This window comes from Kogia breviceps, chromosome 5, assembly GCF_026419965.1.
Source record: "Kogia breviceps isolate mKogBre1 chromosome 5, mKogBre1 haplotype 1, whole genome shotgun sequence".
In the NCBI taxonomy this organism is placed as follows: domain Eukaryota; kingdom Metazoa; phylum Chordata; class Mammalia; order Artiodactyla; family Physeteridae; genus Kogia; species Kogia breviceps.
The window spans coordinates 148,328,232-148,350,503 of NC_081314.1; the positions used below are offsets into that span (position 1 = coordinate 148,328,232).

The 22,272-nt window shown below is 64.7% G+C and overlaps 1 protein-coding gene across 11 annotated transcripts in view; it reads left to right on the forward strand.

Annotated features, from left to right (window-relative positions):
• SLX9 (SLX9 ribosome biogenesis factor) overlaps nt 1–21,787 on the forward strand; it is a 48,867-nt gene extending 27,080 nt beyond the window's left edge. For 7 of the 11 annotated variants that reach the window (XM_067035245.1, XM_067035248.1, XM_059065390.2 and 4 more), the window contains 2 exons: nt 450–515; nt 1,461–2,381. In XM_067035245.1, coding sequence (XP_066891346.1) covers nt 450–515; nt 1,461–1,735 — 341 coding nt within the window. In that variant the 3' untranslated portion in view covers nt 1,736–2,381. Of the gene's footprint in view, nt 1–446; nt 516–1,460; nt 2,382–18,444; nt 18,609–20,628 lie in introns of those variants that run through there. The other 4 variants (XM_059065389.2, XM_067035253.1, XM_067035249.1 and 1 more) reach the window with 3 other exon arrangements.
• Nucleotides 21,788–22,272: the final 485 nt, after the last annotated feature.

Below are 22,272 nucleotides of genomic sequence, written 5' to 3' on the forward strand. Positions count from 1 at the left end.
GCGGGAGCTCTGGGCGGTCGGCGGGGGACCTGCTCCCGGGTAGACGGAGCGTCAGTGGTCGGAGGAACAGGGCTGCGGTGTCCTGGGACCGAGGCTGGCCTGGAGTGGGACCAAGCGCCCCACAGCGGCCGGGCCCCGGGGAGCCGAGGCAGGAAGCGCCTTGCATTCTAGCTTACTGAGAAACCTGAATACACGATGCGGGCTCCCGGTCTGGAGGCTGAGTTCAGGTGTCGGCCCAGGACTCCCGGGCTTTCTGGGCCCTCCCGCCCCTGCCGGGTCCCTCCCGCCCCTGCCGGGTCCCTCCCGCAGTGAGGCCGCACGTGCCCCCAGGCTGGCGCGCGGGAGGAGAGCCCCGTGTGCACCGTGGGCCGTGGCCTGAGTCGGGCGCTCTGGCGGAGGCTCCAGGTGGGCGTGGGCTCTCCTGACTGTCTTCTCCGTGTCTCTAGCAGGGCGGCCGCGAGGCCCCGGGCAGCCCAGCCGAGCCGGACGAGCGCGGCACAGAGGCTCCGGCTCCTGTGAGTACCGCCCTGCCTCCGCACGGCCCGCCCCCCGGGCTGTCAGGCGTCGGGCCGTGCCCCCCGACCCCAGTCCCTTGGGTGCTGGGGACAGCTCGGCCAGGGCCAGCTCTGGGCCCAGCCTGTCTCCGGGGGCCAGGAAGCCCCTTCCCCAGGGTACTGAGGTGAGCAGCTGCTGGCTCTCGGGGGTGGGGGGGGGGGCGCTCTCGGGGCCCAGATCCTAGGCATCTTGCGTGTGTGGACATCTGGCTGGGCAGTCAGTCATCCAGTGGGGTCCAGAGTCTCCCCGGTAGCAGCAAGGAAAGCTGGGGCCCAGTGTGGTTTGGCCTTGCCCTTGGTCACGTACCCGTGGGGTCAGAGCACGGCTGGGCCCTCCTCCCCACCGCGGTGCCGCGATGGGCTCGTGGGGGCTCGTGCCGGAGCTGCTGCCCTGAGGTTCTGGCCAGGCCACCCGTGGCCGTGCTGGGCTGTGGGCCCGTGCGGCTCCAGACGGGGGCCGGCTGGCTGTGGGGACAAGCACAGAGTGGCAGCCCCGCAGTGGACTCTGCCGCGGACGGGCGGGCCCACTGCAGCACCCCATCGCCGTGGCCGCCGTGGGGCCCGGAGCTCCTGCGCCCGGTTCCTGCTGGAGGTGCCGCTCACGTGAGGCTCGTGTGTGCAGGGCGCCTGCCACCTGCTGCCTGTGATAGCCACTCCGTCCCAGTCGGGGATGAGGGGCCTTTGGGACCACAAGGAGGCCTCCGGGCAGCCACTCCGTCCTGCGCGAAGCCCCCGTCGGGCCTCAGACGCCCCTCGGCCCGGCCCTCACCCTGGTCCTGGACCACCCTTTGCCGGTGTCCCTGCAAGCTGGCTGAGCCGAGGCTGGTCCTGGGGGTGCTGACGGCTCCTCCCCGGCCCCCCACTGAGGGCGTGGGGTTTGCTGACCTCTGCTCTCCATTCTTTCAGCGAGGAGGAAAGGACGCGGTTTCAGGAGCTGCTGGCCAGCCCGGCCTACAGAGCCAACCCCCTGCAGGTCACCGGGCAGCAGCTGGCCCAGCAGATGCGGCTGGAGGGTGGCGGGCAGTCCTGACGCGACATGGGGGCGCCCACGAGGAGGTGCCCAGGGGCCCAACTCTGCCGTTGTCGCCCTGCTCCGCCAGCCCCTGAGCAACGGGGCTGCTGTCCTCGGCACAGGCGGGTCCACCGGAGTGAGGCAGGCAGTTGACGTGGTAGTGTTGTGACTACCCATTTACGTTTGCAATAAAAAAGGTGCTCGAAGAATCCAGGATGTCCGTGGAGCTCGGTGCCGGCCACCCAGGAGGTGGTGCGGCCCCTCGGCTGGCATTCTTCACGCTTTTCTGTTTTGTCTGAGTTTGTCAACAGTGACTGCACGTTGTGTATTCTTTTAAGAGAAAAACCTTCTCGCTTCCTGGTGCTCCAGTGGCTCCAGGCTGACCATGGCTGGGCGTGGCACTGCCCCCTTCTCCAGATGCCCTCTGTCAGGGCCCCCGACCTCTGTCCGGACGCCAGGAGCTTCCCCTCAGCTTCGCTGGGGGGAGATGGGGGGAGAGAGGACAGGGAGACGCGGTGCCAGCCTGGCGCCACCGTCCACCGCGGCGGACTCGGGCCTCACCCCGGAAAGTGGCCTGAGAAGTTGCAAGCGTGTGGGGACGCCGCCCTCCCCCCAACAGAGAGCCCTGACATCAGGCAGGCGCAGGTGGGGTGGTGAAAGCGGGAGGGCGGGTGGGAGAGACCCCGCCAGCCTGGGAACCTGCTGGCTGTGGTCTTGGAGCCAGAGGGACTTCCACGTTCACAGCCCTGTCTGTGGTTTTAATCTTTGCAGAATGAACTTGGATTCTCTGGTAATAAAATTAAGTGACAAACGGTTCCATGGTTTTTGTGTGCATTTTAAACGCAAACAGGAGAAGGCTTGCAGGGCTCGTGGGCCTGGGCTGTGGTGCCCGCCCGGCAGGGCCTTTGAGGGGCTCTGGGCCGGGCCCGCGGGAAGGAGCGGGGGGCTAGGAGAGGAGCCCTCTGAGGGGCCGCGGGGAAAGGCAGAGTGTCGGGACAGGGGTGTCATCCAGCGGAAGGAGCAGCTGGTGCCAGGCTCAGGAAGCCAGGGGCTGCGCGCAGGAGGGTCGAGATGGCAGGGGAGAGGCGGGCACCGCCCTCGGGGGAAGCGGGTGGGGCGGGGTCCCCAGGGAAGAGGCGATGTTTGTCCCCACGCGGTAGGGGGTGCCTGCTGCTTGCCTGGAGGCTGGGGGGCAGGATGGGAGCAGCTGGGAGAGGGGGCTTGAGGCTGGGGACAGCAGAGCCCTGGGGGAGGGAGGACGTGGGTGGTGGTGCTGTGGGTAGAGGGTCAGGGTCGCTCTGGGGCCCCCAGCAAACCCCTCCTCTGCTGCCGTGCTTGGGCGGGGTTCAGGGCGGGCGAGGGGAGGAGGGGCCCCGCGAGCGGGAGGTGGAAGGCCTAGGAGCCCGGGGGACTGGAGGGTGGCTTGCGTGGGGGCCACGCCGTCGGACGTCGGGATTATCGACGGGGGACCCTGCGCCTCTGCTCCTGGCTTTGCCCAGAGGGTCCCGCGCGGGGTTCCCTGTGGCCGCCCGCCCACCCCGAGTTGTTGGCGGGCCCGACCCTGTTTGTGCCTGGTGTTGGGTGCCACCAGATCTGTCTCGAGGGGGCATCCGCTGGGTGGGGCAGGGAGGGGACAAGGCACAGACGCGGCTCCTGGGGGGTCAGGCCCTGTGGCGCTCGCAGCCAGGTTTGCCCAGGCTCCAGACGTGCTGCTTCTGGCACGTTCCTCGTGCAGCTATGATAGCACTGGTGACGCATCCTGGCCGAGGCCGTGGTGCTCAGAGGCCTTCGGGGCTCCCAGGGTCGGGAGAGTGGGGGCAGGCGGGCCTGCATGGCAGCGGCTTCCACACCCTGTGATGCCTCTCCTGAAGCTGTTCAAATAACGTAGGCTGAATGGTGGTGACAGGCACGTTCCTGGCGTTGGCTTGTGCTTCTTGAGTCTTCCTTAAGGTTAAGAAATCTTAATTTTAAGATTCTGGGGAGAAGGTCTGTGATTACTTGTATTAATGTTTCTGAATCCAGATGTTTCTTCTGGTGCCACAGAGGCTGCTGGGTTGTAGGGCCTCCTGCTGGGCCTGGAGCCTTGTCCCTCCTGTCCCCCTGGCCCTGCCCCCTGAAGAGGAGGTCCTGGGACCTTCTCTCCAGAGGGAAACCGAGGCCTGGAGAGGGGGAGCCTCCCCACAGCCAGCGCCGGGCTCTCGGGAACCCGGAGCTTCTGGCTGCCCCGTGACCCCCACTTACACCTTGACCTCGCCCTCGATTTGGGTCAGCGCCAGGCGAGCCACAGCCCGGGGCTCGGGTGCCCCGGGAGGAACGGGCCCCAGGACGCTGCCCCCCGCCCGCGCCCTCCTCCTGCCTCGGCACCTGGCTTTTAGCACAGCGGTAGTTATTCCCAAGTCAGCGTCTCTCCCGGGTGGGGAGCAGAGTCTAATCACTAGCGACGTTTAATTAGAGAAGCAGGCGCAGGTCGGACCTCTGGCTGCAGGGCTCCTGCGGGGACGAGCGGGCCAGCCCTCCCTCTACCTCCCTGATGTGCCCTCGTCCTCGTCGCCGTCCCCTGGCAGGGCCCACCTCCAGCTCCGTCTCATTCAGCCAGCCCTTCCTGGCCTGATCTGTGGCCGGCCCGAGTCACCCCACCAGAGGGAGAGGAGACCCCTCCACACGGGTAGCTGTGTCCAGTAGGGCAGGAACAACTGTCCCGTAAGCCCAGGCCGGGCTCTCCTGGGGCCCACCGGAGGAGGAGGCAGCGGGACGGTGGCAGGTGTGAGCGACAGGGGCATCAGCTCCGTGCCAGCTGAACTCATGCCCCAAGGGCGGACGGGCCCCTCCTGGCTCTGCATCCGCACGGATGGGGTCCTGGAGGCGTCAGGCTGGGTGGCAGCCCGCAAGGGCGGTTTGCACTGGCCCCCGGGTGACTGCAGAGCAGCTGGGGCTGCTGTCTAGCTGAGGCCTGGGAGCAGGAGAGCAGCTGAACTCACACCCCAAGGGCGGGCGGGCCCCTCCTGGCTCTGCATCCGCACGGATGGGGTCCTGGAGGCGTCAGGCTGGGTGGCAGCCCATAAGGGCGGTTTGCACTGGCCCCTGGGTGACTGCAGAGCAGCTGGGGCTGCTGTCTAGCTGAGGCCCGGGAGCAGGAGAGGGGTGCGTGACCATCTGCTGGAGTCCCTGCCACAGGCTGCTCGTAGCAGGAAGCCCAAGTCCTTGTGGCCGACTGTGTAAAATGGGGGAGAGTTGTCCCTTGCACGGCGAGGATCTGGGAGCAGGCAGTCCAGGTCTTCAGGGTGCCATCAGCAGCCCAGGCTCCACTGTCTCTCCTCCTCTTTGTGCTGAAACAACTGCCAGCGCCCCAACCATCACATCACATTCCAGCCAGGGAAAGGGGGAGGGGCAGAGGGCAAACAGCAAGAGGGACGGGGAAACCTGCCCTGCTCCCACTTTAAGTCCTCCTCAGAGGCCCACCCAGGGATGTCCAGTCCCAGCTCATTGGCCAGGGCTGGGTGACGTCCCCTCCCCAGGTTCCAGGGAGGCTGGGTAGGCAGGGACAGCCTCTGCTGTGGAGAGCAGGCCTCCTGCCTTCTGGCCCTTGGGGAGGCCACCAGTCCCTGACCACGGGCCCCTGCCTTTGGCCTCAGCGCCAAACCCTGCAGCCTCTGTGGGGGATTTGTCACCAGCGTCCGGGAGGGAAGTTGCCCATCCCAGGGGCTGTGATGACCAGGCACGGGACTGCACGGGGGCACTTGTGTGGGAGTGCCCGTTCCACAGCCCAGGCTGGAAAAGGCAGGGTGCCCGTGGTGTCCCCTCCAGGCCTGGGAGGGGTCCTCAGAGCGGAGGTGATGTCCCACCAAGAAGCAGCTCTCAGGAGGGGGCCATCCCAGGGCTGTGGCCCAGGCTGCTCTGGGGGCACGTGGCGGGTTGGGGGCCAGGCCAGCCCCTGCGCGTCCCACATCCGCCCGGAGGCCTCGGGGAAGCAGGACCATCCACGTCGGAGTCCTCCACGCCGTTCGGGCACGTCTTCCTGTCGGGGTGCATTGGGCAGGTGGCCGGTGCCTCTCTCTGGACATCGCGGAGCAGCTCGCCTCCCCTCACTAGGCCCTTGTTGCCAGGGTGTCTGCGAGCTGCCCGAAGGCCCAGCAGGGGCAGCAGGGGCTTTTCTTTATACCTATGCTGAGCGCGTGGAAGCGGCCGGGGGAAGTGGTCAGCAGGGTGGCGGCCGTCAGCTGGGCGGGCAGGAGGGCGCCTCGCCAGGAGCCTGACCCCTGGACCAGGTGAAGGTCAGATGTCCAAGGGCGAGATGCTTGGGGATGAGAAGGCGGCGGAGGGTGTCTTTGAGCCCCGGCCCTGCAGAGCTGTGATGGGTCCTGGTGCGGCGAGGGTGCAGGACGCCTGGCGGGAGTGGGGAGACCCCAAGCGCCGGGGCTGGGCGAGGGCCCCCTGTCGTGGGCGGACCCAGCCCTGGGAGTAGGCGGGGTCCCCATTTTCCGGAAAAGAGCAGGGGCGTGACGGGGGGCCCTTGGGGGGTGATGGAGGCGCTCGGGGGGCTTCTCTGCTACACTCCTGATTTTAGACGTCGTGTGCTGCTCGGCCAGAGGCAACCGGAGGACGCTGCAGGCCAGGTGGGCAGCTGGGCCCCGCGGGCCCCCAGCCCTGCTTGGACAAGGTCCCGACTGGTGGGTGATGTTGGCAGGGAGTGTGAGGCAATGACTGCTGGGACCCTTGGCTGCTCCTGCTCCAGGGCCACATGCCCCAAGCTCCCCGCTCAGTTTTGCACTGAGAGGTGAGTTCAGGTTTGGACGCCGGGCAGGTCTGGGACATTCTGGTGGGGGCCTGCAGACACCCCTGCTGCTGCTGGCCGGGGCCACGTCCTGGGGAAGAACTGGGCACTGCCCTGTCCTTGCCCAGCCCCACTTGGCAGCCTGGCTGTCTTCGCAAAGTCCCTGTCCCAGCTCCAGCCCGTGGCCCGGGCCTCTGCTCACCCACAGGCCCTCTGGGCGCTGGTCACTGCGACGGTGCCACTGGGCTTTCCTGCCCGGCCACAGGAACGTTTGCCTGCTGGGCTGGCCTCCCGAGCCCCTGCAAGGCCACCTCTTCCGTGGAGACTGCCCGCTGCCCCCCGGGCGGACCTGTCCTCCTTCCCTCTCATGGCCGGCCGCCTCCTGTCCCCTGGGTGGGGTCTGGGCCCCCTTTCCCAGAGCCAGGCCAGAGGTCCTTTCGGGGCCCACCTGCCCCTGGTCCCAGGCTCTTCCCGGAGAAGATTCGAGACTTGACCCAGCGGATTCCTGCCCACCCCTCAGCTCTCCCTGCTCTGGGGCCTCACGTCTGAGTGTCATTAACTGTCATCGCTCGGGGGTCCCACCTCCCGGGTCCCATGAATGTCCTGTTTCCTCTGTGGTTTGCCGGAGTCTCTTCACTGGGCTCTGAAGTCACTTGGGACACCTCACTCTGACTGCTGTCAGCTGGATACACAGCCAGCGTCGCCTGCTTCCTTTGATTTTTAGGGGCTGCTGCTTCAATATTTAATTTTGTTTCATAATATGTGAACTTAAGCTACACAGTAAGGGTCAAGTCTGCAATATAAAATTTAATCCTCTTTTCTTTAACAGTGCTTGACAACTGGGGGGGTGGGTTTGCTCCTCTTCTGGTGGAGAACGTGTTTAAAAGCAGGCACCTGTGTTGCATCTACAGCAGATGATTGAGTTTGTCCGTAAAGACTGGGGGCCGCACTCACACTGGACAGGACGGCCGGGGCCAGGGGCTGGGCGTCCCGGCTGTCACTCAGGCCCTGGGTCCTCTGTCTGTGCAGATGGGAAAAAATAAGCCCACAAGTGGATGCAGACTTGGATGAGTGATGCCGTCTGGACACCCTGCCACGTCCGGCGCCATGTCCCCACCCTCCTGGTGCCTGGGGGCCCCATGCTCAGGGCAGGGCAACCTCATCCCCTTACAGCGGCCCAGTGGGAGTCCGGGAGCCCTGAGCCATGCGGCCCGAATCCCGAGCAAGAATGATGGGGGTTAGTATTACGACTGGGATTAAACAAAGGAGAACAGGGAAGAAAGGCAGCACCCTGGAAAGGGCAGCTCCTGTGGGGCCAGGCTGGCAGCCCCCACCCCGACTCCTGCACCCAGAGACCACCGGCTCCGACGGGGTGGGGCGTCAGGCCCTGTGATGCCGGCCTGCCGGCCGTGGGGTGAATGTGTGAGTGTGAGCGTGTGTGCACGCGTGCTCGTGCCTGCGTGTGTGCATGCATGCATACATTATGTGCACGCGAGTGTGCTTTGGGGAGCCACGTCTGCAGGTACAAGGCAGGTGTCTGCTCTCCAGCACGGCCCTCTCAGAATCGGAAGGACACCTATGGTTCCTGACCCTTGCGCGCTTCTCCCGAGGGGAGATGCTGGGTTTTCTTGAATTCCTTCCTGGCTCCTGTTCGGAGTCATGTGTTTTGTTGTTACTTTTCCTGCTGCGGGGGCAGATGGTGCGATTAGTTTTCCACGTGCTGCACGGCTTTGCATTCCTGGGGTCACAGCCTGACTCAGGGGTCCCTGGCCGTGCTGTGTCCACTCTGCTCACAAGGGAGGGACCTGCAGCCTTTCCTGGAGACTTTCCTTCGGGTCCCCGGGAAGCTCCCCGGTGTCCATGAGCTTCCTCCTGCTGGAGGGCGAGGGGGTGTTTCCAACCCCAAGGCTGGACCCCACCCTGCTCCCACGCCCCCCAGAGGGAGGAGGCCGGGCCCCAGGCCCCTTCTGCTGCACGACCCCCTGGAATCCCAGGTGAGGCTTTGTCCTGGTCCTCGTCCCGTCCAGCCCACACCCTGAACTCCTCCTGGGGTGGGATCCCGCACAGGACACGTTGGCTCCAGCAGGACTGCACCCTGGCCTGCCCTCAGATGTCCTGTTGTCCGGCTGGTGTCCTTGTTCCAACATCCCAGAAGGAGCAGATAGCTGGTCCGGGACCTCCCCCTGCTCTGGGGTCCCCTGAGGTCCCTGACCAGACGGGCCCTCCCCTCCTGCCTGGCCTCTGGAGCCTGCTGGTGTCTCCTTGTCATCATGTGACAAAACCTGCTTCGCAAGGAATGTTTCCACGTCCAGTGCAAAGCAGGCACTGGTGCCCCGCCCCCACCGGGACAGACATTACTAATCAATCACCACCTCCTCCCAGCACGACGGGGCCTCAAACCTTGCCTCCGCGGACTGTCCAGAAGCGGCTCCTAGTGACCGGGGTGCAGGTAAGGCGCCCGCCCCCTTCCTGTCCTTGCCTCTGTGGTGGAGACCCCCGTGGCCAGTCCCAAGGCCGAGCACAGAGCCTGGTCCTCCCCCGGCTTGCTGTGGGCCTGCGCCCTTTGCTTCTCTGGGGTTGGGCACAGCCCCCAGCCTGATCTGGACACAACAGTGAGTGCACGTAACACGCACCACTCTGGGGGCAGCTTCCAGAGTCAGGGCCCCACGCACCCCGTGCGCCGGGCTGCATGGTGACCAGCAGTGCTGCAGACGGTGGCCTGTCCCCCAGCCTGGTCCTGCATGAGGACAGCATGGAGCAGAGCCCCGCTGACTCAGGTGGACTTGCTGTGCCAGCAGGAGATGAACCGTGATTGTGGAGCCGCTGACTTTTGAGAGTGTTTGTCGCAGCAGCAGAACCGGCGCCTTGTGACTGATACGCCTCCTTCCTGTCCCCCCACCCCCACCCCCGGGAGACCGAGGAGTGGAAACAAATCGCCCTGTCTGTGCTGAGGTCAGGGCAGGCTGCCATCAGCAAGTCGGCCAGAAATACCGAGAAATAAGAATTTTCTGCAGGAAAGAAACAGCAAATCAGATGTGCTTCCAGGGAATAACAACAAAAGAAGAGTCTCCCGTGGTGGTTTTCACACCGACATGGTACCAGCTGTTCCTTTCCGTTTCCCCTCTGGAGCTGCCTGGGACGTGGGACACTCAATAAACTCTGCCGGACACGCGCAGTGGAGCTGAAATTAACCTGTAAGTCACAGGGAGGTGAGTGTAACAGCCTGGAAAAGAAAAGAAACACATGCTCTCCAGAGTGACTCGGGCCCCCAGGAAGCCGTGCGGCAGCCGCGAGGTCTGGAAAAGCCTAGTGCAGAAGACGCTCCCCAGTGCAGCTTCCAGAAGGCGGCCAGAAATGCACTCGGTGGAGAACTTTCCACTGTGTTTTCATTATACACAAGAGAGAATAAGAAATACATGAACTAAGCATTCAGTTCCAGACTGTGGAGAAGAAAAATAAGACAAAGCCCAAAGCCCAAGAAAGCAGCAGGAATGTGTGAAGAAAGAGAAAAGAAGCGCTGGTTTGGCAAATGGAGAAACAATAGCATCAATAAGCCTTAAATGTCCCCTGGGAGTGGCTCGTGGAGGCGTCTGGATGACCTGGGGGTCCCCCTCAGGGCGGCTGTCAGGAAAGTGGCTCCCCCGTCGGCCGGGAGCTCTCTGCGCTGCTCTCCCACATGCTGGGGTCGGGGGCCAGATGGTGGGGTGTGGGTTCTTGGCTTGTCGTGCCCTTTCTATGAAGGAGAAATATTCGACCGAGGCGCAGGGAGCCGGGCTCCCAGGATGGAGCAGGGGTCACGGGCCCTGGTGGCCCCAAAGGGGTCGGTCGTTTCCCACGGCCGAGTGGTCCCCCAGCGCTTTGGGAAGAGAGCCGGAGCCCCCGATGTCCGGGTGTCTGGAGGCCCGAGGAGCCACGGCGGGGCCTGAGGGCCGGGAAGGGCCACTTGCACCTTGTCCAGGGCCCGCTGGGCCGGGGGCCTGAGCCCAGGGCTGGTGCCCAAGAGGTCCCGCCATAGCCACGCCAGGGCGAGTCCGGGCCCCCCCTTCCCCACCCTGTCCAGGACAGCTGACCACAGACGTCAGGTGTCCATGGCAACACAGCAGCCCCCAAACAGAGGGCCCCAGCCCTGAAGGAAACCAGGCACCACTCTCCTCCCCCCCGACCCCCAGAACCAAACTTGCTTGGCTGATCCCCACCCCCGCCCCCCAGAGAAAGCAGGGGTCTCTCCGGAGCTCTGGAGCGTCGTGGCGCGACACCTTGGCCGAGGGACCCCGCGCGTCTGCTGTGGCCCCGCTCACACCGCTGCCCTTTGCTTCCGCCTGGCTCCAGGGCTGCGAGAGCAGAAAGACACGCAGCCGCTCGGGGCCGAGGGACAGTTGTTTGGACGAAACTACAACAAGACCGTCATATATTAAAGGCAGCTGTAAGACAGGGCTTAGCCTTGTAATAATATTTTGGTTTTGTGTGCCCTGTGCGCATCCTGAAAAACGTGGCCCCGGCCCGGGGGGGGGTCACACCCCGAGCCCTCGCGAGCACTTCGGCTGCCGTTAAAGACCCCGTGGCCCCCAAGTCCAAAGGCCACTGCGGCGCCCCCGCTCACCGCGGCTGAAAGGGGGTGAACTACCGTCGGCGTCTTCCACAGCCGGTCCCTGGGAGCGCGGCCGGTGGGTGCTAATACAAGTGGCATCAGGGTGTCGTCCACCCTCAGTGGCGGCCAGCTCTGGGCCGAGTGCCGTCCACACGTTGTCTCCTGGGGTCCTGCCGACCCCACGGCGTGGGTGCCTCTGCTGTCCTGTGTGACGGGCGAGGGCGCCGAGGCTCAGGGAGGCTGGGGCCCCTCGTGCGCCGAGTGGAGCCTGAGGCCCGGGCGCCCGCTCACCAGAGCCTGCCGGCTGGTCCTCGGGCCTGACCGCCACGCGGCCCTGTCCGCGCCCGGGGCCTGGGAGGCCGCACGGCCCCCGCACGACGGAGGACAGGGCAGCCCCGGGCAGGCGCACCGTGAGGCCGCGGCCGTCTCTCCTGGAAACGGACCCTTCGGCTTCCAACCTTCGGGCGGTGCAGCCCGAAACCGCGGAGACCCGGCGAGCCGGCCGAGGGAAGCCGCTGCGTTTGGGGTGACTTGTGAGGCAGTGACAGGTAGCTCACACACCGGGGCTCTGCCTGGGCGCTCAGATCCCCCACCCCGTCCCACCACAGCCCACGCTCGAGCCCAGGCGGCAGAGGCCGACCTGCCCCTCCCCGAGCCTGCTGCCCTGCCAGGCCCCGTCCGACAGTTCGCACAGGACCCTGCTGCTGTCAGCCCCAAGCCCTCTGGCCCTGGCTGGCCCCTCCCATCTGCTCCTTCCGGCCACGAGCCCACTGAGGGGCCGAGCCCACTGAGGGGCCCAGCCCGTTCAGGGTGTCATCCTCACGCGTGACCCTAGGCCCCTGTGCCTGCTGATGTCCCCTGGGACTTCGTCCTGCCCTCGAGCACCATGCTCCACCCCCCACGGCCCTTTCCAGCGCCTCTCCTGGGACCCAAGGAAGTTTTCCTGGATCCCAGCCCTGCCCGCAGGGTCCAGAATCCAGGCAGGCTCTGCACACCCCTCCCCTCCTGCCCTTCCGACCCCCAAACCTCTCCCACCTGTGTGGGTGGGACAGGTGGGGGGTGGGACAGGTGGGGGGACGGGACAGGTGTGGGGATGGGACAGGTGGGGGGACGGGACAGGTGGGGGGACGGGACAGGTGGGGGGATGGGACAGTTGGGGGGACGGGACAGGTGTGGGGATGGGACAGGTGGGGGGACGGGACAGGTGGGGGGATGGGACAGTTGGGGGGACGGGACAGGTGTGGGGATGGGACAGGTGTGGGGACGGGACAGGTGTGAGGGATAGGACAGGTTTGGGGGTCGGGAGGGCAGGAGGGGAGGGGTGCGCAGAGCCTGCCTGCATTCTGGACCCTGCGGGCAGGGCTGGGATCCAGGAAAACTTCCTTGGGTCCCAGGAGAGGCGCTGGAAACTGCAGTGGAAGCGGGGGAGGGGGGGAGAGCATGGTGCTCGAGGGCAGGACGAAGTCCCAGGGGACATCAGCAGGCACAGGGGCCTAGGGTCACGCGTGAGGATGACGCCCTGAACAGGCTGGGCCCCTCAGTGGGCTTGTGGCAGGAAGGAGCAGATGGGAGGGGCCAGCCAGGGCCAGAGGACAGGTGGGACACCTGTCCCACCACACCTGTCCCGACCTCACCCCTGTCCCACCCCTACCTGTCCCATACCCCACCTTTCCTATCCCCCACCTGTCCTGTCCCCACACGTGTCCCATCCCCCCACCTGTCCCGTCCCCCAACCTGTCCCTTCCCCACACCTGTCTGTCCCCACACCTGTCCCATCCCCACACCCGTCCCGTCCCCACACCTGTTCCATCTCTCACTCTGTTCCGTCCCCACACCTGTCCCGTCCCTCACACGTATCCGCTCCCTCACACCTGTCCCATCCCCCACCCGTCCCGTCCCCACACCTGTCCCGTCCCCACACCTGTCCTGTCCCCCCACCTGTCCCATCCCCACACCTGTCCCATCCCCCCACCTGTCCCGTCCCCACACCTGTCCCGTCCCCCACACGTGTCCCATCCTGCACACCTGTCCCAGCCCCTGTGAGTGTGTCAAACACCCACCTCTGGCAGCTACTACTTAGGTTGCAAAACCCAATCATCTCCTCCAAGGACGCCAGCGGGTGACAGGACCCGAGGTGCAGTGGAGTGTAGAGCACAGCCCCTGTTGGTCATGTCCTTTGAAGACGTGTGAGGCGGCGTGTTGTCATGAGGCCCGAGCACTGGACGCTGCCCACCGCCATGCCTCCGGAGGACCCCGGGTGGGACGCGGTTTCCCAGCCTCAGACGAAGAGTCTTGGGGGTCCTGGGGCACCGTCTGGCGGGAGCCTTGGCCGGCCAGTGAGTGGCCCAGGGGAGACCCGGTCCCTCCCTAAGTGTCCCTGTCTGCCCGAGCGCAGGGGTCTGGACTCGGCGTATGTGTCCCCAAGCCTGCGGGCTTTGGGGTGTGAAGGCTCAGGGCATGTGGGGAGAGGAAGGCGGATGGCGGCGGGCAGCTGTCAGTCACGGGAGGCGGGCTGAGGGAGGAGGTGTTTTGTCGGTGATTCTGCATTCCTGCATGTTGTAAACAGAATTCCCACTTGACTTTTGTTTATGAGACTCTATTAATGATTTACATTTCTGCTCAATTATTTATTAGGTGTTAAGCCGATATTCCTACAACTGCACCCTGGTGCTGAGACTGGGGCCTCCACGTGTGTGCCTGTGTGCACACATGCATATGTTTATCTGTTATGTGTGTGTGTCCAAACATGGGTGCATGGTGTGTGCACGTGTGTGGGGGCTCACGTGTGCACCTTGCACGTGTGCACGTGTATGCCCGTGTGCCTGTGCATGTGCTCGTTCTTGAACTTGAACTCCTGGGCCCAGGCGTCCGTTTGCTTGGGGGGTGATGGCCTGCAGAGGAAGACCCTACAGTCAGTTGATGGCCGAGAAGCCACACCGTTATTTGCTCTGAGGGGGGATCCCCCAAGTCCTACCATCTCCCCATTTAGAGCCTGGTCCCAGCCTGGAGGGCAGAGCGTGGCGGCCCCTCCCTCAGCCTCATGGTGGGCCGTGGGCACCACAGCCTCTGACTGGCAGGCTGGACAGAGCCTCTGTAATCAGATGGTGTTTCCAGGAACCAGATAACAAACACACTTTCTGGAAGCAGCAGGAATAGCCCATCTCCCAGGAGAGGAAGGAAAACAAGAGCCTGCTGGTGGCCACACCTGGGACGGCGGCCAGGGCCTGGGCTTGCCAGCTGGCACACGGGAGGCAGCTCAGCATGTGCAAAGGCCCTGCACACGGCAGCCTGCAGACTTGGGGCTGCTGTCTGGGCGCCGGGGGCGCAACCCCACAGCCAGGCCCAGAGCAGCGGGGATGCGGGCTCTGCCGGCCCAGCCCCTGGGGCCAGAGGAAGGAAGAGCAGGGACCCGTGAGGACAAGTTGGGAAGAGAGGGCTTCACAGGCGCTGCTTCCGTGACCTGGGGCCTTCTGGGCGGGGCCGGGGCCGCTCAAGCACGGGGGCCTGGAGGCTCTGGTGGGGACGGAGCTCCCCCTGCAGAGAGGCCGCGGCCTCTGCCTCGGGTACCTACCTGCTCCCCAGACCAGCTCATTAGAGGTGCCTCCGTCTCCATCATCCCTCCAGGCCCTGATGCGGGCTGAGGGGCCTTGCCCTCCGAGGTGGGTCTGCGGCCTCCTCCCTGGACCCCGCCCTGCAGGGAGGAGGGCGGGTGCAGGCAGCAGGGGCTCCTGGCCTCAGCCCTGTAGGACTCACATAGGACATTCTTCAGAAAACCACAGTTTTCCTTCTAAACCTCAGTCCTGCTGGAGAGCCAAGAGGAGGCCCGTGCCCACGCAGCTCTCTCTGCTTATTGGAATTGGATCTTTTCCCATTTTGCATGTGAGCCACCGGTCTGACAGACCGCCTCGCGTCCAGCTCCAGGCCATCTGCTGAGGCCGCAGCCCTCGGCAGGTTGAAGCAGCTGAGGGGAGGGTGCCCGCGCGCGGGGACTCGGGTGGCACCGTCGGCTCCGCCCACCACACAGAGATGGGGAGGGGTGAGCGAGGGGCCGGGCGGGCCTGCAAAGCTGGAGGTGCTCTGCACACACTGAGCTCCCAGGCCAGGTCCCTGAGAGGGTCTCCTGGCGGGGGAGGGGTGAGCGAGGGGCCGGGCAGGCCTGGGGGCGGGTGATCACTGGGCGGGGGCTGGCTCCCTGGCTCTCTGCTGAGTCCGCACTCTCGGGGCAGGAGGGGATTTCAGGCCCCTGGAGGCTGTCCAAGGCCACGGCTCCCGGCTCCCGGCTGCGTGCAGGCTGCATGCAGGCTGCCCCAGCCCTGAGGTCTAGATTCCTCAGCGGGTGGGGACAGAAATCCAGATCTTAGCCGCCCTTCCCGGGTGATTCTCACGTGCATGTGGTGTGAGACCCCTTGGCTGGGCTGCAGGGGAGGGAAAGCCCCCCCACCCAGCGGGGCTCCCGGAGAGGCCGGACTGTGGGCTCCAGGGGTGTGGGGCGAGGCCAGGAGCCGCTGGGCTGTCGGAGGCCGAGGTTCACAGCCTCCAGTGCAGAGGGGCCGCCGGTGAGTCCTCTCCGTCGGCCCCTCTGAGACCCGGGAAGGAGCTCAGGAGCCCGCGCGGTGAGGGCATCGTCACAGGCTCGGCGCTGGCCCCTGCAGGAGAAGCGCCTTTGCTTCTTCGCCTGCGTTTCCAGCTTTGCCGGCAGCCGAGGATGAGGGGCTGCCGACTGCATCTCGCCTCCGAGCGGGAAGCTGTGGCGCATCCTCCCTGTGCACCGGCCTCCCCGCGCGGAATCATCTGCTCGGGGGACGTGCCGTGAGCCCTGGCTGAGCAGTGTGGCCTCAAACAGACAAAAGCCCTGCGGGCCTGGCCCTGCGGCCCCCGGCTCAGCAGCTGTGTCTGGAGGGCGTGGGGAGATGCCCCAGGACACGCCAGGGCCCCTCATTCCCTGCCCGGGGCGGGGACACCGGGGAATTGCAGCAGTGGCTCTGCCGGCCTCTGCCAGCCTTGGGCACCTCCCTCCCCGTGCCCCGAGCCCACGGCCCCGCTGGGGCCTGCAGGGGAGGGGCTGAGGCCAGCCAAGCCCTCGAAGCTGGGGAGGGGGCCAGGCCAAGGCAGCAGAAGCCCCGGCACTGGTGCGCAGCAGGACCCTGGCCTCTCCCGGCTGCTGGAAGCCCCCAGCATCCGGGCGCTCTGGGTGCTGCCGGCGCATCAGAAGGAAGGACGGCTCCGGGTGCCGGTGTGGGCCCTGCTCCCCTGCAGCCCCCGCAGATGGGGCTGCGTCTGCCTCCTGGCTCCCTGGGCGGTGCCCCCCTCCCCACGCTCCCACGCTCTTGGGGCAGCTCCCCGGCTCGCGGGCCCACGTTCTAGGGTCGCCTCACTCTTCCCCTGCACGCATCCCACGGGCAGGCGTTTTCCTGTGACTCTGGACGTTTCCAGAAAGAACGGTTGTGTGGCCCCCTTAGCTGCCTTAGCTGTCAGTGCACCTTCACTCCGGTCTGTTCCGGAGGAGCCCAGAAGAGGCAGCCGCCCCGGACCCCCTCCCCCGGGGGTCTGCAGACAGGACCCTTCCCCCGGCGGGCCACCCTGCCTTGCTCTTGGGCCACAGCAGCGGGGCCGCCCAGCTGCAGAGGCCGAACCCACCTCTCAGCCCCACGCGTGCCCGAGGGTCGGCTGGCCTCGCAGAGTCCGTGTCTGCCCGACGGCTCCGCCCCCTGTGTCCCAACACCTCGGACGGAGGCCGGGCCCCTGGGCAGTTCCCACACGGCTGCTCTGAGGTCGACGGCCCTGCTGTCCCGAAGCCAGGGCTGTGAGCTCCAAAGACCTGGCTGGCCTGGCACCGGGCTCCCCCCAGACTACAGCCTCCCGTGGGCGTGGCCAGCGCGTGAGAGGTGTCCCTCTGGGCAGCGGTGACAGCTGTGGGAGACTCCTGACCTCCCTCACGCACACCTTCCCCTGTCCCCCAGGCGGGGCTGCCCTGCACAGGCCAGCAGGTGGCGGTGGTGCAGGGACTCGCTGACCCAGGCCTGGGCCTGACCTGGTCCTGAGGCTCTGGGATGTGGGGCCGCCAGCAGAACTGCTGCCCCACTAAGTGCTGCTCAGCTTCCCTGGGGTGGGAGCTGTAGGGGCGGATGGGGTTCAGGAGGGCTGAGCTCACCCCAAAGGCGACGTCCCCCCTCGGCCCCCGTTGCCCTGATCTGCTGGGGCTGGACCCACAGCCCTGAAGCCTCCCCGGCGCCCTCCCCCTCCCCCCCGGCTACGGTGTTCCCGAGGGCCTTGTGGTCTCTGCGCCGTCACTGACACCACGGTGAGGGGCCTGGTGAGGTGACAGCCGCCCCCTCTCCTCCTGCCGGGCAGGGACACCCCTGGGACGGGGCGAGAGGCTGGTGAGCCGTTTTGTCCCGGGTCAGGTGCATCTCGGAGACAGCGTTTGCTTTGCCCAAGACAGAACGAGGGAGCGACTGGACCGAGGCCGGGGCAGCAGCCGAGGGTGCGGGGGCCGCATAGCGGGGGCTGGGGTCCGCGGGCCCCCCACCCCTCCCCGCCCCGCAGAAACCCCAGATGGCTAAAGGGTGCAAGAAACAGCAACTCAGGGGGCCCTTCGTGTTGATTATGATGAAAATCAGGTCCCTTGGCTCCTTTTGTCTCTTGCCGGTTAGGGTTCAAGGCTGTGCGTCTTAGCTCAGGCGGCGTAAACAACTGAGATGATTTTCTCCCAACCCTGGACGCTGGAGGTCTGAGGCCCAGGGGTCTCGGGGCCGCCTCTCCCGAGGCCTCTCTCCTGGGCGTGCGGACGCCGTCTCCTCCCCGTGTCCCCAGGGGGCCATCCCTGTGTGTGTGTCTGCGTCCTCGTCTCCGCTTCTTCCAGGGACACCAGTCCCTATCGGAGTGGGTGCCACCCTAGTGGCCCCACTTTAACCTAATTACCTCTTTAAGGCCCTGTTTCCAAATACAGTCCCATTCTGAGGCCCTGGGGGTCAGGGCTTCAACATATGCTCTTGGGGACACAGCTCAGCCCGTAATAGGGGCACTGGCAGCCTTGGGTTTGGGGTGCACTGGCTGCTCAGCCACCCATCTGGCCGCGGGCATCTCTGGGCTCCAGGGGTGTTTGGGGGTCGCAGGGGGCCGAGCATCTGATCTGAGGAGGGGGAGTCCCGACTGTGGGCCTGTCCTGGGCGGGGTCCACACGCCCCACCCCCGTCGGTGCCCGCAGCCCTCCCCTCTGGCAGGAGAGCCATGTCCACCGTCCAGCAGCTCAGTGAGCCTAGCCCAGGCAAGGGAGGGTTCACACACAGGGCGGGCGGCGGGCTGAGCTCACCAGCCCAGGACGGAGCCCAGCGGAGGCTGGCCTGTCCCCGTGGTCCCCATGCTGTGGTGTCACCGGGCCCCCTCAGCCTGGGGCAGGGCCGTGCGTCCTGTCACCCCCGCCTGTCCGTCCACTGCCGGCCCTGCCCTCCTGCAGCTGCACTTCGTGCTGTTGGGGTGACTCCCCACCTCTGACTGTCCCCCGTGCTTCTGTTTCCAGGCTCGGTGTTTGCTGCTCTCCCCTGGGAGCAAGGGCGCCGTCCAGCCTGGAGCCGCGATGAGACCAGTTTCAGAGCCCTTCCGCTCAGGAGGGAGCCGTCATCAGGAGGCCGGATCCTGCCTGACTCACCCTGATGCTGTTACTCTGATGCAACTTTACCCAAGGTCAGTATTACGAGTTCTGGGTCGGTATCAGCTACTACGTGACAAAGGGGGCTCTTTGGCCAAAATTGTTTGGGGGATGCAGTTAGGCAAGGTTGAAAACAGGCCCTACAGCAGGACTTATCAGTGCCTTTAACGGGCTAACGTGAACCCTGACCCTCTGGGGATGGGGGCACGCAGCAGGATTCTCAAACTAATCGGTGTTTTAATTTTCATGGAAATTCTCACAGGGTCAGTGTCTTAGGAAGATGTTTTGAGAATGCTGCTTCAGAACAGCCAACAACGGAAAATATAGGGCAGAGATTTAAAAAAAAAAACTAAGCCTTAACTCTTCCTCACTTTCTTTGTATTGTTTAACATCTGAGAAGGACCTTCTCAGTCCATCCTCCCGCCTCACCTGCGTCTCTGCCGCAGACGTGGGGGGCCTCAGGGCAGGGCCCCCTCCCGCCCAGGAAGAGACGGCTCCCTGGCGCCCAGGTCCCGGGTTAGTTACCTCCTCGCTTCAACTGGTTTCTCATCAGGCTGGTTTCTTAGTCCCTGAGGACGCCCTGGTTGTTCCCTTGACTTCAAGGACCCCAAATGCTCCTTTCTTTTAAGTTGTTACAAATACAGGATTGTTGGATTTTAGCCAGTTTCCTCACATGTTGGAACGCAGGCGTGAGGGCGCTGCAGCATCCAGCCGCTTTCTCCTGCGTGATTCAGGCGGGTGATGGGAGCTCGTGCGTCCCCAGCTGCACGGCAGAGACCCCGTCTCCTCGACCCGCATCGTGCGTGGCTTTCTGATTCTGTCTTCGCGTCCTGGGGTTTCCCGACACCCACTGATGGGGTAACCGTAGGGGACCCTGCAGGCTGGTGGACCGGGAGGGTCTCTGGGTTGCCGGCCGGTGCCAGCTCCAAGGCTCGGCCGTGCCGAGGCCGCTGATGAGAGGCGATGCTGACCTCAGCCCCGGGGGAAGCCCTCTGACAGGCGCCACTGTTCTCGCCCCCCTGTGGGGGCTTGTCTCCATTTGCCATTGAAGCTGCGGACAGTGAGAGGTGAAGGGCGGGCAGTGAGGGCAGCCCCGTTGCTCCGGTCGGTCCACGCTGACCTCACTTTCAAGGCACCCCACCGTGCGGGTGGCCGGGTGAGGCCAGGACAGTGGTTGGCGGAGGGGGGCCCGGGGGCGAATGGCGCTGCCCTGTCTCCTGGCCTGTGGCCCTTGCGCCCACCAGGAGCCTGGAGGCGGTGGGTCTGAGCTTGGCGCTATGCTGGCCAGGAGGGGCCGTGGGGAGTTTTTCGGGTGACTGAACCAACGTAACCAAGAAGCAGCAGCAGTCCGGTGAGTTCTGAGCTGTGTTTCTGCAAAGCTGCAGCTAAATTGCATGTTGATAAGTTGATTTCCCATTGCCTTGTTGGAATTTCGGCAGTGCTCTCTCTTTTTCATCCACGGTTACGCTTCGCAGTGGGCCCTGTGAATGGCAGGTACCTGCACAGCTGCATGTAGGTTGCGTGTACTCCCCACATGTGACACCCAGAGAAGGTCGTCATAGAGGACTTCCATGCAGGAGAGAGGATTGGGCTGGGCGTGCAGCCCTGGGGCCCGGGTTCCAGTTCTGGGCTGGCCCTGGCCACGTGGGCTCCTCCTGAGCCAGCCAGGCCCCTGCCGCTCAGCGGTCAGAAGCATCCTTCGCGTGGGAAGTGACCACTGGCGGGGAGGGGGGGAGGTGCGCGCTCCCTGAGACCCCGCCTCCGCCCGCCAGGTGCCACCCAGCCTCGGACCCCACCTCTCTCCTGGGTCTGCCACGGCCCCCCGACGCTCTGGACAGTTCTCCAGCTGGCGGTCCAGCTCTTTCAAACTGAGCTGCTCTGATCCCAAGACCACACCACCCCCAGCCCCGGCCCCCTGAACTCTGTCTGGTCCTGGTGGGCCGGGTCCAGAGCCCCTGCTGCGCTCGCCCCTCTGGGGGCAGCAGGGGGTCCCAGAGGCCTCGGCAGGGAGCGATTAGGGCTGTCACAGTCACACCCTGCGATCCCTCCTTCCAGGGCTGCATTTCCTGTCTGCTCTGGCGTGGCCACCAGCCTGCTCTGGCCGGCGAGGGAAAGCGTGTCCCCTCTGCACAGAGGCTTTCAGGCCCTCGCGTGGCCCACCAGGCTCCTGCTCTGTCCGGCTCGGGCCTTGGAGAGACTCCCCAGCTGATCCGCACAGGCAGGGAGCGTGCGAGAGGGGAGCCGTTGTGAGACCTGGGGCCTGCTGGTGACGCGACGTGGCCCATCCCGCTCCGACTCCAGGACGCACGCAGGAGCTGGGAAGGTGGCCAGGCGTGGCTCCCACCTCGGGGGGCCGTGGCCCAGAGGCACCGGTGTTTTCAAAGCTGTACCGAAATGAAACCAGAGCTCCGTCCCGGGCCCGAGGATCTTCGGATATACACGACCTGGACTGGACTTTCCCTCCTTCCTTCTTTCTCCAAAAGTTCTTGGCTAGAGGGTTGATTGTGTGAAATTTTTTCCAGGCAAGGGTAATTTCCAATTATTCTGTGATGTTTGCAAACTCTGCAAGAGCAAGCAGATCTCTGCTGTGATGTTTTCCAAGAAATCTAATCTCCCCAAGCAGCCCGAACTGCTTTCTTCGGTGCTGCAGGGGGAACGGGGGGCCCTCCGTCTGCCTGCTCATCTGGCACCAGCCCTGCGGGCAGTGGGGTAAGAGGGCGGCCGAGTGCGGCGTGGCCACGGCGGAGACGTCATGGGCCCTGGTTCTGGGGACGGGCGCCCGTCCTTCTCCGAGTTCTGCGTGGAAAAAGGCGGAGCCCAAAGCTCGGACGCGGCCTCAGCACAGAGTCCACCTGTACGGTCACGTCAAGGTGGCTGGTGGCCGACCCGCTGGACCGCCTGCTTTGGCCTGGCCCCTACCTCCTGGCCCCTCCAGGTGTCCCCACGTGGGCTCCGTGGCCACGTGACCCTCCTCCAGGCTGACGCTCACGGCCCAGGACCCACCCCATCTACCTCAGCCAGTGCTGCCTCTCATGAGGTGACCGGCCTCCAGGTTTGTGGTCCTCCAAACGTAAGACAGTATTTAGGCCCCACTGGCGTACAGCATCCGCAGTCAAGCTGATGGTGATTTTACAGTTTTCTCCGGGAAAAACTCAGTGGGTGTCAATTTCACGTTTATGCAAGCGAAGGGCTCATTCTGGCGATCTTCCCCAAATAAAGAGACTTCCTATTCTGATAATATAATCCTGTTTCCAAAAAAAAAAAAATCTCAGAAAATTAGGCATTGAGAGACACCCTTCAAGGTAGTATGAAAATCCACCATGAACCATTAGCCCACATCACATCCAGCAGTAAAACAGCCGTGGTGACCCCATCAAGGTCAGACACAAGACCAGGAGTTCTAGCGGTGCAGTGAGAGAGCAAGAACAGGTCATCACTGCAGGCCAGACCGTTGCTTCCTTCAGCTGCCCAAGAGAATTACCTGGAAAAACATAACATACACAAGATCAGTGAGATGTCTCATCACAAAAGTTTTAAGCATCTCTGTCTTTCCTGTAGAACAGAAGTAATCCATTTAGAAAATAGAAACGCCTGTGTATGAGGCTAGAAAATGCCCCCCCCCCCCGAGATATATGCACTCTCTGATTTCTGGAATCTGTGAATATTACCTTATACGGCAAAACATGTGATTGAATTAAG